The sequence below is a fragment of the Zeugodacus cucurbitae genome, chromosome 4 (assembly GCF_028554725.1).
Source record: "Zeugodacus cucurbitae isolate PBARC_wt_2022May chromosome 4, idZeuCucr1.2, whole genome shotgun sequence".
Taxonomy (NCBI): domain Eukaryota; kingdom Metazoa; phylum Arthropoda; class Insecta; order Diptera; family Tephritidae; genus Zeugodacus; species Zeugodacus cucurbitae.
The window spans coordinates 48389314-48409054 of NC_071669.1; the positions used below are offsets into that span (position 1 = coordinate 48389314).

General features: G+C 30.9%; 1 protein-coding gene across 3 annotated transcripts in view; it reads right to left on the minus strand.

The window, feature by feature from the left end:
• LOC105220976 (proton-coupled amino acid transporter-like protein CG1139) overlaps nucleotides 1-19741 on the minus strand; it is a 74497-nt gene that overhangs the window by 28834 nt on the left and 25922 nt on the right. The window contains exon 1 of one of the 3 annotated variants that reach the window (XM_029046115.2): nucleotides 4384-5248. The exons of the other annotated variants lie outside the window; for them this stretch is intronic. Coding sequence (XP_028901948.1) covers nucleotides 4384-4437 — 54 coding nt within the window. The 5' untranslated portion in view covers nucleotides 4438-5248. Of the gene's footprint in view, nucleotides 1-4383; nucleotides 5249-19741 lie in introns of those variants that run through there. 3 annotated transcript variants of the gene reach the window in all.

Below are 19741 nucleotides of genomic sequence, written 5' to 3' on the forward strand. Positions count from 1 at the left end.
TAACGTGAGTAGTGAAAAAAAAAGGTCGAGCAAAAAATTTCAAAAATAAATAATAAATATTGCAGTGGAAAAGTATTCGAAAAAGTGTGAAAAAGTCGCAAATATATGTATCTAAATATATCTATATATATAATTTTTTGGAGCGTAGGGCCAATATATAGTAGTAAAATAAATTATAAAAAAAAATCTTTTAGCGATAAAGAAATATTTGAGCAGGCGACACTTCGTAAAAACACTCTTTAACCGCAATAATATATGAATTTGTATTAATAATTCAGTTAAAATTCGAGATATGGTTGAAAAAAATCCTTTATAACTGCGCATTTGATATTGTATTATTTTATTTTTATATTATTTCATCATTTTTGATGTTTCATAAAAAAAATTTATATATGCCCTTAGAGCAGTTGCTGAAGAAATATATTTATGTACGTACTATGAACCTCAAATACCGCAAAAAAATATAGAAAAAATCCCAAATTATTTTTTATTTTTAAGACAAAAAATTTTAAATTTTTTCTATATAAAAAATTCTATGTGCTATATATGCATATGTATAATTTATTAAACCAGTCTTTACTTTGTTAAATTATACATATATATTTTATAATAGAGTATAGAGTTGATTTTATTTATTTCCAAAAAAAATATGTAAATGGTTTATCTAAAGAAAAAATATTAAACTTAGAGTTATAGTTATTCAAAAAATATTAACCATTCAAAAATCTTAAAAAATTAAAATTAATAATATTAAATTAAATTAAATTAATAATTATTAAAATATATTTTCTTATTAGAGTAATCAATCCATTAAAAATAAAAGATACACTTGTTAGGAATGCACTAAGATCAGCAACTGATTTTTCGAAAATTTTCTACGAATTACCAAATTTTTATATATTTATCCAAAAATCTCGGGGTCAGAACCACGATAATCTATATATTGAACAATGTATTTCTAGCTAAAACGTTCTAATACTTATTTATAAAAATAGTAATCTTTGATGTGTTTCAAGAACAACGATTAAAAACAATTTTTCGATCATTTGACTTATTCTCCAAACATTTTCCAAATTATATATTAGTAAAGTCCTATTATGTACCAGTCTTTCATTGCAGTTATTGTCATATTTTTTTGGACTTAAACATTTTTTTAAACATTTCTGGTCGACCAAATTATTTTTAGGACACATGAATGGTGTTTAAAATAATCAAAACAATATCGAATTGCTAATACTGTGGAACTGCTATAGCTCAAATTTCAATAATCAGATCTCCATAACTCGAAGTTCTCCATATCTCGAACTCTTGAATTGGCAATAGAAGTCCAATTTCATACAAATTTCTTTCCATAACTCGAACTATTATATCTCGAAGTTCTCCATAACTTGAACTCTTGAATTGGACTTCTAATTTCATACAAATTTCCTCCCATAAATCAAACATTTCGACCAGAGCATAATACAAAATTTAAAAGTTTACTATCGAGACAGAGAAATTTGCTATAATTTCCTTCAACACATTCAATCTCCTCCATATCAACACAAAACTCTACGCTTCATAAATCACAAATTAACCAAAACAAAAAACTGCTGAGTAGGCGAAATGAGCAACGCCAACCCACAGTGACTGCCAGAGCTACACTCAGCCATAGTGGAACTGCAGGCGCCATCGCCGCCGCCGCCGCTTTGGGCACTTGGTATTGCGTGTGTTGCCACAAAGTTGACTGACATACGCTTTTGAGGGTGGTGGCCGGCAAGAAATTGGTTGAGTGGGTAGCCACAAAAATCCCTACTGCACACACAGCACATGAATAGATGGCAAATACAAACAAACACACTCATACTCATTCAAAATGGTAAATATAAAGACATGCAACTGATGGCAGATTGCAAGCACATATTTACTATATCTACATAGATATACCGTTAGGTGGGTGGTAAGGTGCAGCGTTTGGTTCGCTGGGTTGGGTGCATTGCTTGTTTAGCTGTTTGTTAGCTGGAGTTATAGAAGTGTTAGTAGCCGAAATAGCGGACAAACGCTGGGGGTTGCTTTTTTATGCACACACACAAACACACATACATATATGTATATACTTGTAAACGTATTTTTATAGCCAATTCGTTTATTAATTACGCGCATATCACTACAGCAACGCCGGTAACGTAACTACTTATATATTTATTTATATGTATGTATGTAATTTTATTGCTTTTATTACGAAACTGCATGCAATCAAACCTTGCCAATTATAGACCCGGCTAATTATGTGCACCCACATACATACATACGTACAAACAAATATTTGTTTTTGCATTTAATCATATATTTATAGTTGTTTAGAGATAAACAATAATATATCATGAGTTTGATATGCACACGGAAGCGTCGAAATTTGCGATAAGATGGCGAAAAAAAGCACAGCAATTACAACTACAACAATTTGTTGTAAATAAATAAAAGAAAAGTCGCAAATGATAAGTGCTGTCAGTTACTCTATTGTAAGTTAGCTAGTGGTAATAAAGCATGACTCATTTGTTACTAATTTTTGTGATTTTGCTGAATTTAGTATTTCCACATTTGCCTTAATGAGCTTCGTTTTTGTAAAAATATTAAATGTAAAAAGAAATTTGGATTTTTTATAAATAATGATAATTTGTATTTATAAAATAATTAAAAAAATTTAATTTTAGTTTATAAAAAATAAAAAAAAATTTAAGAAAATTTTAAATAAATAATTTTCTAATTTTGGAAAAAATAGAATAATGACAATTTGTAAATATTTATAAAATAATTAACAAATTTTAATTTTAATTTATAAAATATAAAAAAAAATACTTAAAAAAAAATTAAATTAAAAATATTATGATATTGGAAAAAAATTAAATAATTTTATAATTTGGAAAAAAAATTAAATAATTTTCTAAATTTGGAAAAAAAAATTTTTTATCAAATTTTTGAAAAAAAAATATTTATTTTATTTTTTTAATTTAAATTAATTATGTTCTATATATGTATTCTAATATTTTGAACAATATATAAACTATATTTAGGACTTTTAAATAAACAAATTAATTTATTAAAATTTTGGAAAATATTTTTTGAATTATCGCTGGTAAAATGTAATAAAACTGAATTGAAGAAGTTATTATTAATGCTAATTTTAAATGTTTTATTTTTTTAAATTGAATTTTGTACTTTATTTAATAAACACAGAAAAAACTTACTTTTTATTTATTTCAACTTTAAAAAAATATTTTTGAAAAATTAAAAAAATACATTTTAAAGTATTAAAAAAAAATAATTATATTTTTAATGTTTTAAAATGCAAATTTTTAAGTAAAAAATATTTAAAAAAAAAAATATTTCTATTTATTATTATAAATGTTTTATATTAATTCGTATAAATTGTATTAAAATTAACCATTTTCATGTCGAATTATTAAAGTTAAAATTAGTAAAATAAGTAGTATTATTTTTAAATAAAAAATATTTACATATATTTTGAATGAAAGATGTAAATAATAATAAAAATTGATACATATGAATTTTGTAATAAAAAAATTAATTTAAATTTTGAAATACTTGTTAGACGGTTTATAAATATGTTACAAGAAATTCTAGTTGAAGAGAAGAACAAATTTTTAATTTGAAAAAAAAAAAAAATTATATTTATATTTATATTCAAAATGTCATCATTTGACGAAATTCACACCGAATTACCATTTAATTTAATACTAAATTGTAGAACAGCCAATATTTAACAATATATTCGCAATCAACTATATTTCTCCAAACAAATTTCATACAAATAAATACCATAGAACGCAATAGATACGTCACAAATCACGCATCAAACGCAAATCAATCAAATTTGTAATAAAAAGAAATACAATTTAAACATATACACAACTACCTAACACTCAATTTCATTAATAAAACCCTACAACACACACTTCATGCCGCACATAAACATTCAACACACACAGAGTTGCTTATGCAATGCTCCAACCTTTGCGACGCATTAGAAAAAGCGCAGCGTAAACTTGAAAATATGAAAATGTGAAATTGAATTTAATGAAGCGCTTGCGAAGCACGCCAGCACTGCTTTCCGATCCATAGAAATTGTCAAACATATGTACATATGTTTTCATTATACTCGAGACACAGGTCTGCCGACAACTAATGACAATTTGATATGCTGGCAAAAAGCGCAACAAATCGCTTCGAACCGGGTATTTTCGTTCTTCCAAGTAGCAATTGCCGAGTCACAAGTGCATAGAAAATAGTAATGTAAATAAATACGAGTATATAACCATAAGCTACATATATTGTACAACTACCGATATCGAATTAACAATTAACAAACTTCTAAGTACTTACGGTATATGACGTTGGCGCCAGCGGCGTGCGTGAGTCACTCTTGTGGAAACTCATGATCACGATGTTTTCTTCGCCGTTTCCGCTAAACTGAACTTATATCCGAAAATCTTATGTCTCGAGATTCTTAAACGACCTTGCTCTGTTGTTGTTGTTTTTATTGCTACGATGATGTTTAAATGGCGCCGTTTTTACTTGTTGTTGTAACGTATACGTATACTTTGACGCTTACGTAGAATCACTAGCCTTAAGTGTGCCGCTTTGTGCGTGTTGACTTAAGTACATAAAACGGGGGTTTTCGAAAACACGACAACGACAACTCCACGACTTCACCACGTTTTGTCAATGGCTTGTCAAACTGTTCCAGAAACTTCCAAACTTAACTGCTGAACTCTATGCTACTAAGTATGCTAACGTTATACGTTTCGAACAGTCTGTGTTTAATTACGAAATACGGTATTTAATTACTTTTAATTACAGCAACTAAATTACGGTGTATAAACGCAACGGTAATGCGTTTTTAAGTACTTTTATTTCAAAAAAAAATTTTGGATTTTTTTTTTTCAATTTAATTTTAGCGCTAATTTCGTATTTTTGTACGAAAAATTGCAATTTCGAAAAAATATCAACTTTACGTTACGTTTGAGATTACTTTTTTAAATAATTTATGTTTACTTATGCAGCTGTTAAGTAAAATTATGGAAAAAAATGTGAATTCTAATTTGTCTTGTCGCTTAGCTGGTGTAAATTGACGAGTACCGAAAAGAGACAACCGCACTGTTTGACATTCAAAGCAAGAATGCCAACATTGCCATTTCGACGAACGAGCACAATCGGAGTTCAGAGCCAGAGCCACGGCAATACGGCCGACTATAGCGCCACCACCGACAAATGCAGTCACTTAAACCAACACAGACAAGCACCAACATCGCCGCTAGAGCTCCGTTTCAACCGACGTCAATGTTAGTTAGTTAGTTCAACGTGCTGACGGTTTGGTTTGTTCGTTTGCGCCCTCATACGCAAGTAAGGGTGTGTGTGTGTGTGTATGTCCGTTATGTTCATTCATTTGTTTGATTTTCATATAGAACGCTTATGTTTGTATGTGTGTTTGTGTGCCTGCTTTGTTTGTCGGCTGCTTCCCCTGTTTCGTTGGTACACGAATAACGGCTCTTTGACGCTTCGGCTGCTTGTCGGTCAAAACGTGCGACTGTCGACTTTCGTATAACGATCGGTTAGTCGGTCGGTCGGTCGGTAAGTCAGTTCGACAGTCAGGTCTGTGTGTGAGTTCGTCCTGCTGGCAGCAGTTTGAGGTCCTCTCTGCGTTTTCAATTTCGTTTTAACTTATGTATGTGTGTCTGATATGTGGTTGTTGTTGTTGTACGTTTATATAATATACTTAAGTACTTATGTGCGGTGTATGCATAGCAGTGGTTGTTTAGAAGTTGTAAATGCAATCACTTTTGTCTCGCTTTCAACACACAGACAAACACAAATACAGACATGCATACAAATACACATAAATATATAGAAACATTCTAATGTACATACGCTTGTATATAAATATATCTATCGCTACTTCGAAGCGCTTAAAAAATCATATGAAAAACTATAGTTTATTGCTAGTAAAGTGAGAGTGAGTTTACAAGCGAGTGCGCCAGTTTCTGTGCAATCTAGCAAATGTTGTTGTTGCTGTTGCAATTGGAACTCTAATAATAGTTCTCACTTGTGTGACGAAAATAAATGAAAGTCATTAATATAAATATTAAATCGTAAATGTGCATATAGTTAATGATACTAGTTTTCAACTAGAGCAACAACTGGTTACGAACTGGTCCGAAAATAACTAGTCCACTAACAATTACATTTAACCAGGTTGCTATTTTTTAATGTTAAATTTTCATAATCATATTTTGTTAGCTTTTTGTTATAACGCCAAATTTTTGAGAGCTACGAATCGAACAACAATTGGTATAAATCAAATAAACTGGTATAATCTATTAGAGAGCGTAATAAATGGCGAGTTAGAAATAGTCACATTCTCTCTAGTATACAATTGAACTAGATTACTGTACAAATTGATACTAAAGCATGGCGCGTGGTAGCGAATGAAATGTCATTAAGAATTCAAGAAAGTAAATATGTCATTAAAAAGACTATCTTCTACCAATTATGTTTAGCTTTTTATAAATGAGTTGACTAATGAATATTGCATTTTCTCATTGTTGAATCTTCATATACATAGCAAATTTATGTTATGCTTTCAGACTTTAGAAATTCGTGAATCGAACAGCAACTGGTATAAATTAAATAAACTGGTATAAACTAGTAGACACATAAATATATAAAGAGTTATGCCACTTTAATTAAATAGGCACCGTCTCCCTGGTATACAATTCAACTAAATTATTTTATTGCTGCTTTAACAAGGAGCAAAACTCAGACATAACACTCATTGGTGAATCGAACATTTCGCTATGCTATATACAAAAAATACATATGTATATCAATTTATAGTTTTTTTTGCATTTTTAGATCATTTAATATTAATTTAGACGATTTGATAAATTTTGGGATTTTCGAAGATATTTGCGTTGAATATTTAAGGTTATTTAAGACATATTTTATGGTAAATAGAGGAGGATATGATGAAGATCTAAGGGCACGGATAATATGAAGTAAAGGAAGTAATTATATATAACTAGTGGCCGGGCAACGCATTGCTGTAGATAAGGTATAAGTATTTATTATTAAATTCTATTCTGGTTAATTATTAGATAAATTGAAATTTTTATTTTAACTAATTATTTAAAAATATAGATACAAATGTTATAGCAATTGCTGTATCTTGAAGTTAATGTTGTTTTTGTTTAACAATTATACTATTTTTAAGTCGTTGCAGAAGTCCGATTTTGGCCATCAAGAATACGAACATTCTCATAGTATCAAGGTTTAAGTGTGAGCTAAGTTATATTAAGATATCTAAATCAAATTTTTCCTTGACCAAATGTCCGACCGGACAGACTGATGTTGAGCTGTCCTTCCGTGCTGTGAATATCTGTTGCAAAAGCCTTATTTTTTCTTAATTTCATGTTTTATTTTTTGCATTTGTCCGGGTTCGCCTATCTACAATACAGTCCCATATCGCTAATTGTAACGTATATTAAGTTTTATTAATATATCTAGAATTCAATTCAAATTATCGCTTGACCGACGTGTAAACATGGAGTTCACTAACGCCGAAATTCGCATTAAATAAAGAGCAAAAGAGCGGAAGATATTTGCCAACCTAATATATAGATTAGATATTTCGACTGAATTCAGAAATATTTCGAATTCATATTCCGTCTTTCATAGGTTTTAATTGGTACTTCCCATACACATTTTCATTTAAGAAAATTAAAAATTAAATCTTAAAGATTCATTCATTCCATTTGTGCTTTACTGCAAAACAGCCATTTTTGCTTTTTTTCATTTCCATCTATATACGAAGCCAACATATGCATATAAAAGAGTTATAGTGTTGGCGCAATGTGTAAGTCAGTTGTCACAATTCGTCATGCAAGATTAGGATCCAGAAACGATTCAACTATGATATCGCATATTCGATTTATTGGATCTATAGGCTGGAAGTGTCATCTATTGCAAAGATGGACCAGTCTAATAACCAAAAATGTTTTTGCCACTTAACGGGAGAGGAGACGACATTCAAGTCTTCTTAACCATATACAGTTCATATACGGTCAAGAACTGTTAAATCGATGGAAAGAATACAAATTATTTGTTGAATATTTCCACTAGAACTACAACAACAACTACATTAATTTACATTAATTTACGTTTTATTCAAAATATATCTTTCTGGCATAAATTTAGGTGACAAGTATACTTATAGAAAAGTTTCTTGATATATGTGCATATGCCTTAAAGTAATCATAAAATAGTTAAGCTAGACGCCACTTGAAGCAGCATTGGGTAGTTCTACAGTAGCACAAATAGATTCACCTTTAAAGTATTTCTAATGATTACTACTACATACAAAAAAAAGTGATCATGCAGAGTCTGGAATTTTTTGGACAAATACCTTTATGGCACTTACAACAACACTACAACTAATTTGGTATGGCTCCAAGGTTAAATTAAAAAACAAAAACCACAAAATGAAAAAAAATGCACAGCAAATACCCTTCATATCCTTTTTTTGTATATTTTCAAACACCAAAAGGACCAAATTTGTATGTATGTATGTATAAACCGGCACATCCGGTTACTTAAAACTATAGACAAAGGATGTACTGATAATAGCGGCAGCAGGAGAGCTATAATAGCAAAGATGTCATAAAAAATATTAAGGAAAAAGTACCGTATTTAATAGCTATTTATAAATGGACTATATAAAGTGTAAATATATATACAAATAAAAATATTATTATATATACCACGTGAGCGCAATTAAGAAGAAACAGGTTTTATTACATATTATTACTTTAGTAGCCATCATTTTTTCAACAACTATTGCGAATATTATATTTAAAGAATTTCTATTTCATCATATTACGTTTTAGTGCACTCAATTGTTTAAATAAAAAAGTGCTAATAATTTTTTTACAGCGGAAAATAGCATAATAATTATAACTGTAATGATATTAAATAGCAGGAAGACTTATATTTATATTTCCAGTTTGTTATGATAACAAGACAATATCTTATCAATAAAAATAATGGTGCTTAATTTGAATATATACATACAAACATACATATATACATACATACATACAAATATATATATACATATATATTTGCAAACAATCATACATACATATATACTCAAACACTCATACCGATATATGTCATATATATCTATCAATAAGAAAAAAATAGATAGATAGCAAATAATAAAATTGTCATAGCGAATTTCTTGAGAATTCGATTTCATAGATAAAATTATATACACACACACACACATTTGTAATCATGTAAATATTGTAAATAATTACACTTCTAAATAACCCTATAGTCTATGCAGAAATGATCGTAAATACGTCAAAGGGCAGCTGACTTGCAAAATATTTGCAGCATATTGTATATTTAGTGGCTTTCTAACTTAATTAGTAACATTCTAATTTCTAGACACATACTCATACCGTCGGGATTACAAACCTTCCCATTCACTAGTATTAAGTGTGCACATAAGATATGAATAACAGACAGCTACTTACTTACTATCGGCTGACTTTAGTGTAAACTGAATGTATCAATAATGACTAAGTCTGGGGTTTCATTTTTTTGAATAGAATGAACCCAGTAGGAAACAATCGTTAGAATACGGAAAACAAGTTTGTCATAAATAATACAGTGGAACTTCTCTATATCGAATCACCATAATCCACAAAAAAACTATATATCAAGAGAGACTTCCGAGTTACAGAAGGTAATTTGTATGAATTTTGACTTCTATTGCCAATTCAATAGTTCGAATTGTGGAGAACTTCGAGTTAGAGCAGTTCGAGTTATGGAAGTTCAACTGTAATTATAATATGGTGCTCACACTTCTGGTAGTGCTTTAGAAGAGCTTATGGTTCTTTCTCTCTCTCTAATGAGCTACTTGAACTATAGGACTCAATATTTTTATGTCCAGTGAGTGGATGGTTTTTAGAGCGATTTGAGATCAAACTTTGAAGCGAATTGAATTAATCAAAACTCATTCTACATAATTCTTAATTGCAGGGTTGCATTGAGACGATTTAGGGATCGCAACTCCCATTTTTACACCAAAATTTCATTAAAATTTCGAGAATTTCCATTTGAAAATATTTCCAATCAAGTCATTTGATCCAAACATTTCCGAAATTCTATATTTTCGAAATTTAAAAATTCCGAATTTTCGAAAATTAACGAAAAATTTCCGAAATCGTATATTTTCGAAATTCAAAAATGCCGAAATTTCGAAAATAGCACAATTCAATTTCCATAGTCGTCATTGAGTCATAACCCACTATCCTACAATGTTCTTAATCGCAGCGTCGTATTGACATGTATAAAATCGAAAATATAGAGGTCACAGACATTTTTACATTCTTTTTCAATATTTCGAAAATATTAATTTTAAAATAATCCGAAATGAAGTGTCCGAATACAAAACATTTCTGAAATCACATGTTTTCGAAATTTTTTAATTTTAGAATTTTCGAAAACTAATGGAATTCATAAAAAGTCTTTCTATTGCAATTATAGTTTCTTCTTCTAGTCTTTGCACTGTAACTGGTTCTCTTTATAGTAAACTCTCTTCTAATAGTTAATTAATATTTCAGTTATGTCGACTATCATATTCATTTAACTACTTCCACTTTAAGATAAAATACCAAAACAGAGATTATAAAGCAGCTAGAAGCACACCATTACACTCAACATTTCGTATAGGGTATATCTATGTAAACATAAACTCATAATGTAAAGTGTGAATGTACACAAATATAGATATGAATTTGAGCGTTAATTGTTGGAATGCAATGAGACAAGTAAAAAAATTGAAGTATTCTCATTCATAAAATTTTCCACTACTTATTTAGCATGCGTAAACGGCGACGCATCTAAAGAATTGTGAATTCTTTTCTTAGCATGGTTATTGTTTTATAAATACCCACTCAACTTTATAAAGAATAGGAAGGCGATGATATTTTTATTTTTTATTTTTGCATTGTTGTATTTTTTGTGCAGTTAAATTTCAAACGACGTCACATGACGAGGAAAAGAGTGGCACTCTCAAAGAGTTATGCATCGCTTTGAAGAGTTTACAGAGTAGACCACGTAGAGATGAAATATCAGATTAAACTGATTAAAAAGAAAATTTGTGGTTAATTTATTATTGACGTCATATCTTCGTGAGAGATCGGAAGAGAAATTGTTATCATGGAAGCATTAAACAATTTTCAAATTGAACAAAATCGTTTAATCGATTTATATGTAGATTTTTCTATCGATAATGAGAATCCAGTGCCATCTAGCGAGTTTTTGAGGTCTTAATAAGTAGGAATTAACTGAAATACTTCGAAAACCTGTAAATCTTCGCGAGAGATCGATAGAGAAATTGTTATCATGGCAGCATTAAATAATTTTACAAATTGATCAAAATCGTTTAATCGATATGTAGGTTTTTCAATCGATAATAAGAAGCTTTTTTTTTCAAATTTACTTTTCAAATATCGAAGATACTCATATTAGTGTTAACTTCAACTTCCTTGCCGCCGACACCTGTTTTCTACACAAGCCTCTAGTATTTGCTACAGACCCAGACTTCACTATGAGCCTAGCAGAGGCTCCTGTACTGATGCTGGCGATTCCACCTCGTATCTTCTCCCACGTCCGGATTTGTAGGTTTAGTGAAAATAATTTGTATGGGTCTTACTCAGAGCCGTTATCCATCACACGGAAAGTAGTCGCCTTTAATGGTCCCTAGGTTATCTCGGTCAAGAAGCTAACACGAGGGTTGTCACACGCCGTTATGAGGCAATGTGTTCGAAGCCGACCAGCGCAAAGAGGTAATCTTCTCAGCCTGCACCTAACACATACATCAACTGAATGATGACAGGAGAGGGACGTACTATGAGGCCTGCCAGCGTTTTAATGGGACGAAGGCAGCCTTAGCATTAACCCGCCAGCCATTTCTGCAGAGTGTCACCCCTACATACTCAGTTGGCGGAATCTACGTGTTGATCGCTCAGGTTCCAACTAAATACAAAACAATACCAATTCATTGTCCGTGTCAAACCAGAGTCATAAGTCCGTGAGGAATTTCAAAGACCGTGAACATTTTCAGGTTAGAATTTTGGATTTTTTTTCTGTAGAACCAGCTAGTGCTAGTTCATGTAATGTCATTAAAATTAGCAAAATATTATTAAGAAATATAAGAAAATTATTTTAAAAAATAAAAAAAATATATTTTTTAAAACTTCAAAAAAAAAGATATTATTAAAAAATTTAAGAAAAATAAAAAAAATATATATTTTTATTATTAAAAAATTAAATACCATACATCAACAATAAAAAATGAGATAATATTTAAAAAAAAACTCATGAGAATTATTTAAAAAATTAATCAAAATATTTCCAAGTAATAAAAGTGATTATTTAGAGCAACGATTACAGTAGAAATGCCATAAATTTTATTTGACAAAAAAAAGTAATTCGCTAGGAAGAATTTCTAATACAAATTAATGTCTAAACACATTCTAACGGGTGCAAACTAATTAGTACGTGAAAAAGTGACATTTTTTTACAAAAATACCAACACCTTCGTAGCGCATGCCAGCACGTGATAAATTTTGCTTATTAATTGATCAATGACAAAATATATTTCTACGCGCCAAAAAAACATTCACTAAAACGTATTTTATGTATGTGCGACTATGTATATAATATTTAAATACTAGCAGAATTATATAAATAAAATTTGTGTTGGCTTTCAATTGCACATGTCAAACACTGACAATTCGCATTTCTCTTAATTCGTGCAATCATCATGCCGTTATGACACCACCAGCCCTATATAAATATATGTATGTGTGTATATTCAGCATGACTTTTTAAAATTGCTGCGTTGATGACGAGATGGCGTTTTTAAATATTCTAAATTTATTGCTTGATTGACCATAAATTGATCAACATCATCATCGAGAGGAAATAACTACAATGCACTCACAAGCAGACCCACATATGTATCAAGCTGAACTCCGTCCGGAATGCGTATGACGCGTGTGCTAATAGAGCGCGCGAAAAGAAAAAACCAAGCGCACTACTCGTCTGAAAAAGCCGAGAGAGCACCCATCGGTCATTGGGTAATTTCCAGTGCGCCAAACTGACAATGTTGATGCGCAAAATAAATATTGTGCTACTTTGTTGTTGTTGTTATTGTTGGTGGTGGTGGTGGTGCTGACGGAGTCTAAATCAATTTATGCATCGTTTGCAAATTTTTTTTCGCATACTTTTTTCTTAATGTTCTTTAATTAATATGCGCCGTAATTTGAACTGCAGAAGTGAAAAAAAAGTTCAGAAAAAAGTGAAAGAGTTGCCAAGTTCGTTGCTGGTGGGTTTTCTATAGCTGGTGATAATTGAAATAGATGAAGATCGGTATATATTATTGGTAAAATTAGAAATATTCAAATTTTGCTAAGATCTCACTATATAGTTGATTGTTATTCTTGAGATCATGGTATAAATAATGAATTCAGATTGACTATGGTACTAACTACTGTCTTAAAGTCCAGAAATCATTTTTTCACATACAGTAGTTTTCCGAAATAACGAATATTCGTTTTAACGAAAACCGCTTATAACGAACAAGCAAATTTGTTACATTGAGTACCGTAAATAACGAACATCGTGGATTTGTAAGTACTTGGTTTAACGAACAACATGAAGAAGACATATGAAGAAAGAGGAAAAAATCGAATAACATCGAACCAGTTTTAAAAATAAAACTGGAAAAAATTCAAAAGAAATGTGCAAATTGAAAAAATTTTGAATTTTATAAAAAAAGCTTAAAATTATTGATCAGCACCAAATAGAAGTATGAGTGTCAGAATTGGTCCATTTTGGATGAATTTATTGGATTTGAATTGTTTTGTTATGGTGTTTCATTTTTTAACAAATAATTACTAAAGCAATTTATTAAACTGCAATTTACGGATATATAACTCATTTTTATTGATAAAAATACCTTCTAAGTGAGTACTCGAATTAACGAAAAATTCGATATAGCGAACAATTAATGTGTTCGTTATTTCGGAAAACTGCTGTATTCTATAATCATAATTCTATAATATCTGCCATTCGCAAGACAATCGGGTATACGTTAGCAAAATGGTCCCAGATATATAGTACATCCGATATGAAGGCTTTCAATCCCACATCTTGTCCCAGATCCCAATGGTCCCAGATATATAGTACATCTGATATGAAGGCTTTCAATCCCACATCTTGTCAGAAAAGTATTTCAATGAATTTCTTTGCCATTCTTATGTCCTGTCTCCATATTCGCTAGGCATGACTCCGTGTGATTTTTTCATATTTCCAATAATAAAGAGAACCTTACAGGGCTGTCGTTTTACAAGCATACGAGAAATCGCTGAAAGAGCTATAGCCAAAGGTATCCCAAAAATCGAGTTTGAGAAGTGTTTCGAAGATTGGAAGTAGCGCTGGCACAATATGGAAACAGGACTTTATCACAACATTAATGTAGACGAATGAATAAATACTGTTTGTTTTTTCAAAAGACTAAAATTAATGTTATAGGGGGATGGGGTCATATGTAGAAGTTCACGCAAGTGAGGAAAGTTTCTGATTGCCATTCACTTGGGAGTGGCCAGGAACGATTCTTTTGCATATGACTCAAGCAGCTCACGACTTCCGGTTTTAGACCAAGTATCCCCTGGGTAGCTAACAGACATCCGTTTGGAGGCGAGCTAAAGTGAGAAGCCCGCTTCTGCGGTTGTGCGTAGGGCTTGGGACCCACCACATAAAAAAATCTCCCCAATGAAAACAAACACAGAGCCTCGGATGAGACACCGCCCTTTTGATGACGACCCCTGCATACGTTTTAAGGATAAAGATTTAAGGGCATGCACCTGGAATGTCCGGACCCTTAATTGGGAAGGTGCCTCTACCCAGCTGGTTGATGTCCCCTCTAAACATTGGCAACGGCGAATACCGCAGACGATGGAACGATGAGCTGTACGATTTATACGACGACATTGACATAGTTCAGCGAATAAAAAGACAGCGGCTACGCTGGCTAGGTCATGTTGTACGGATGGAAGAAAACACTCCAGCTCTGAAAGTATTCGATGCAGTACCCGCTGGAGGAAGTCGCGGAAGAGGACGACCTCCACTCCGGTGGAAAGATCAAGTGCAAAGTGACCTGGCTTCACTTGGTGTTTCCAGTTGGCGCCAAAAAGCAAAAAGGAGGAATGAGTGGCGCGCTCTGGTGGATTCGGCTATAATCGCTTAAAGCGGTTCCTACGCCAAATATATATATATATATATACTTAAACGGGGTTGTTGTGGAATCTGACAGTTGTCGCAATCAGACAAAAAATTCTGGTTCGTGTCATGAAAACCAATTTTATCGGTTTAACTATAAGAAACAAACCAAGAGCTTCAGGCCTGACAGATTTGAGACATTTTGTTCAAATTTATTTTGATGTGCCGTTAAAACGCTTTGGAAAAAATATAATTATTATTAAAAAAATAAGAACGCTAAATGACATAATTATTGAATTCAACGGAAAAAATAAAATATTCTAAGAAGTTTACAAAATAAGTAATTCAGATTAGGTCATGGAAATATCTAGCTTTTTACATACATAAAAGTTAAACAATATACAGTGGCACTGAAAGGCAAATTCCATAAAAATTTTCTTCCATAATTAAATACAATTAATACAAAATTTAAAATTGTATAATCGAAGCAAAATTTTAAAAGAGTCCCTCTATATCGTATGGAGGAGAACAAAAAATAATATTACACTTATGTATTGCATAAATCATGTAACAAAGGAATGGGATACAGACGTCAAGAGCCGTATGTACATAAAACTTTATGGGAAGAAAATAAATAAAACTGCGAATAGATCTATATTTTACAGCTTTTGAAAAATTGTCTTTTTTAATGAAAATTCTATAACTCGAAGTTTCTTTGTGGATTATGTTGAATCGAGTTAGAGAAGTTCCACTTTATATATACACTTAAATATGTAAATTTTTACATAAAAAGAATTACTATTTTTAACTTCCTTTGAGCATAAAGCGAATTACTGTGATTCCCTAAAACTTTAATATTTTTTTTGAATATTTTGAACTAATTATTATGATTACATTTCCAAAAAAACGTCTTGCTAATTTTTCCCCATGAATAAATAGCAGAACAGCTGATTCGAATATTGGTTTGCTTATATTCGAAAAGACGAAAATTATGATTATGATATTTATCAAAAAAAATCAGAATTGGTTTGCCATTCTGACTTTCAGCAAATCTGATAGAACAGTAACTACGTTCTCCAAGTTCCAAAATATAAATAAATTAACATCTACACTGGACCTCTAAGTTTAGAAACTTTTAACTGAGAAATAAAGTAAGAATCATTGAAGAAATTCTGAATCAAGCAGCTACATACTTATAGATTCTTACATTTTGTTGACCATTATCAAAATGTAACGCACAAGAAGCTTATCCAAAGCAATGTACCATATATTAGAGCTGATTAAAAAGAAGTAAAGGTTACACCACTCTAAAACCTCGAAAAATTAATAATTTTCGGAAAACAACGAAAATGTTTAAACATTTATATTCTTTGGTTCAAAATCAAAGGATGACTGTAAAGTTGACAGTCTGTAGACCCGTCATTATAGCTGCATAGTAAAGTTTTGATGAGGTTATGATCCTAAAGCTAAAAATCCATCACAACCCATCCCAATGTTTAGGTATTTCATTTCTAAGCCAACTAGCTCACTTAGGGTTTTGAACGAAAACTATTCTCTTTAAATTTTATCCCAGAGTTCTCTCTTATTCTTATTTTTTCTCAATTTTCTTATAAAAATATGTAAATAATAAAAGTTCTGAAAACCTCTCATAAAGCATTCTGACTAAATAATGTCTTAATTGAACTCATTATAAATATTTAAATTAAGCTTAATGATTGTTTCTATAATATATTATTACGCCATAAAGCATATTGCAGTTAGAATATAATAATCATGCATATATAAAAATAAAAAGTATATGCATATAATTAGAAAGAAATGTTCACAACCACCGAGTAGCTTTATCAGTTATTAAGAATAATACCCACGCGCTTAAAAAACATGAATTAATATACTACACACTTAACACTTATTAATGATTAATTAATTTGAGCTTAAAAAAATAATTATATGAAAAAGCGTCTTAAAATTGTGACGATTTATTCACACAGCTTCAAACCGCGCTCTCAAAACTGAGCAAGAGTAGACCATGAACAGCCAACAAACAGACGTCACTAACCTTACGTTACGTTTTTCTTTAACGTTGTGACTAATTCTAAAAACGGCGAATCATCATTCATAGATTTCTATATGCCGTCAAATCATTTTCATACATTCAATTCATAATTGCCAAGAGCACAGGTTCAATGTCAATAGCATAGTATTTATGTAGAAAGCGAGCAATCGTTTGTGGTTTTTTGATGCACAAGCATTACATGAATAGAGTTACATTCATAGAAATATACGTCCTATGTTTATTAGACTCATTTGCACACGCGTTCGTCAGAATGTCTTGAATGATTTATAACAACTTGACTTGATTAAAACTAGAATTGTTTAGATTTTATAAATTTATAAATTAATTCAGCGAATGTGGGAATGAGTATAAGCGAAATACACTCAATTTCGAATCAAAAAGGATAGTTTGAGTCAAGAATTATTGTCTTAAACGTGGTATAAATAAAAAATAGTTTTCATGTTGACCAAGATATCCATGACATTCAATAAGATGACTGCATTCTTAATCAATAATCAGTGAGATATTCAAAAAAAAAACTTCATATAATCAAATTATGGACGATTCGTAAATAAGATTAGATTGGAATGATTGAACAAATCAGAAATGAAGCTGTTTATAGTTATGATCTCTCTCAGTAACACTGTTTTTGATATCGGTCGTCATGTTTTCAATGAAGTTGAGGTCAGGAGTCTAAATAGTCCAACCCGTAAACTCAACTGCGTGGACACCTAACCACTTATTTGCCCACTCTCTGATATGTTTAGGCTAATTAATAATGAATATTCCACATCAATGGTATATTCCATGAGGGACTTGGAAGCAATACTTTTTCTAACATTTTGATATATTCCTTGTGATCCATGATGCATTTCATCAAAAGAATTACACAAACTCCGCTATTTTAAAAGCTACTCAATATAATGACTTTGGCGTCACCATGTTTGCTGTAAATTGGGGATATTATTTCGTGTTATATGGACCTCTAACAATGTTTCTTGAACCTTAGTACAGGTTACAGCACATTCAATTTTGTATTCATTTTAAGACAATATGTGCCGCCATTTACTGGCTGGCTGGGAGTCGTTTCTTTTTGCAAATTGTTTACGGGCTTCTATGTTTTTATTTTTTAGTAGCGATGCTTTTCTCAGATTTTTTGTTCTGTGGCAACAGAATACGAACAATTTAAGTAATAATTGACAAATTTGGTTCGTCCTTGGATGCTCCTAGCTAATGCAAAGGGATACATTTCGCGGTAATATCCTATACTGTGATCACCTGTATTAAATTTTTTATTTTTTTTTTGCAATTTTGTTCACGTGTTTCATATTTATTACTGTAATTAATGTATTTGCTACTATTTCAGCAGATTATTCTGCGATTTTCTAGAGCTCCTCACACGTTTTCAGTAATTTTCTTAATTTTTTTGATAACTTCTCGAATTTGTTTAAGAAAAACACATTGATTAAATTAACCTTAATTAATTAAAATTGCTTCTAGATAATGGAAATTTACTTACTTTTCCAATTTCGTTAATATTTTTTTAGTTATAGTTCATTTATTAAGGAAATGTCTAACACTCCTATTTTTTTGTGGAATGCAAAACCAAGTACTTCTGAGAACTTGCAAAACTGTATTAAAATAACGGTGAATAGATGGAAAATTTGATTTGTATTATAAAGCCAGTATCCCAGTTATATACACCGTTTTTTATCCCATCAATTTCCTGAGATCCTAAAGAGTTCTGCACCCAAATACATTTTTCATATTGGCACTCCTATTATTTTGTGGACAACTGTATATAAGTGAAATATACTTAGTACACCGTCGGTATAAATGTACAACCACAAGAATGTGGAAGAATACGTAAGAAGAACAAAGTGATGTAAATTATCATCTATTAAGAGGAGCCCAAAAAAATCTGACTGATCTGTCTTCAAATTTGTTCGTAATTTTCCCAAGGATTAACTAAGTGTAAGTAAATGTAAGTATTACCCTTGTAAAACTATCTCCGTGGTGTACTTATTTTGTGTTCTTTAGGTATCTCAATTTAGTATTAAATATTTTGTAAAACTCCGACTTATGTTAGGGTTCCCCCAAAAAATACGAGTTTAGAAAGTTTTTCGAGATTTCCCACCTCTATAGGTAGCAGTTGCATCAGTAAGTGATCAGTGATCTGTCATGAACGCAATAAATAAAATACTTTCTAAATGGCAGACTAAGTTTAACTGAGAATAGTAGATCTAGCTTAAACCCATTACATATTAAATGAATACTTTATCAAAGTACTATGGCATTTTCAATCTACACGATGACATTATAGCGACATAA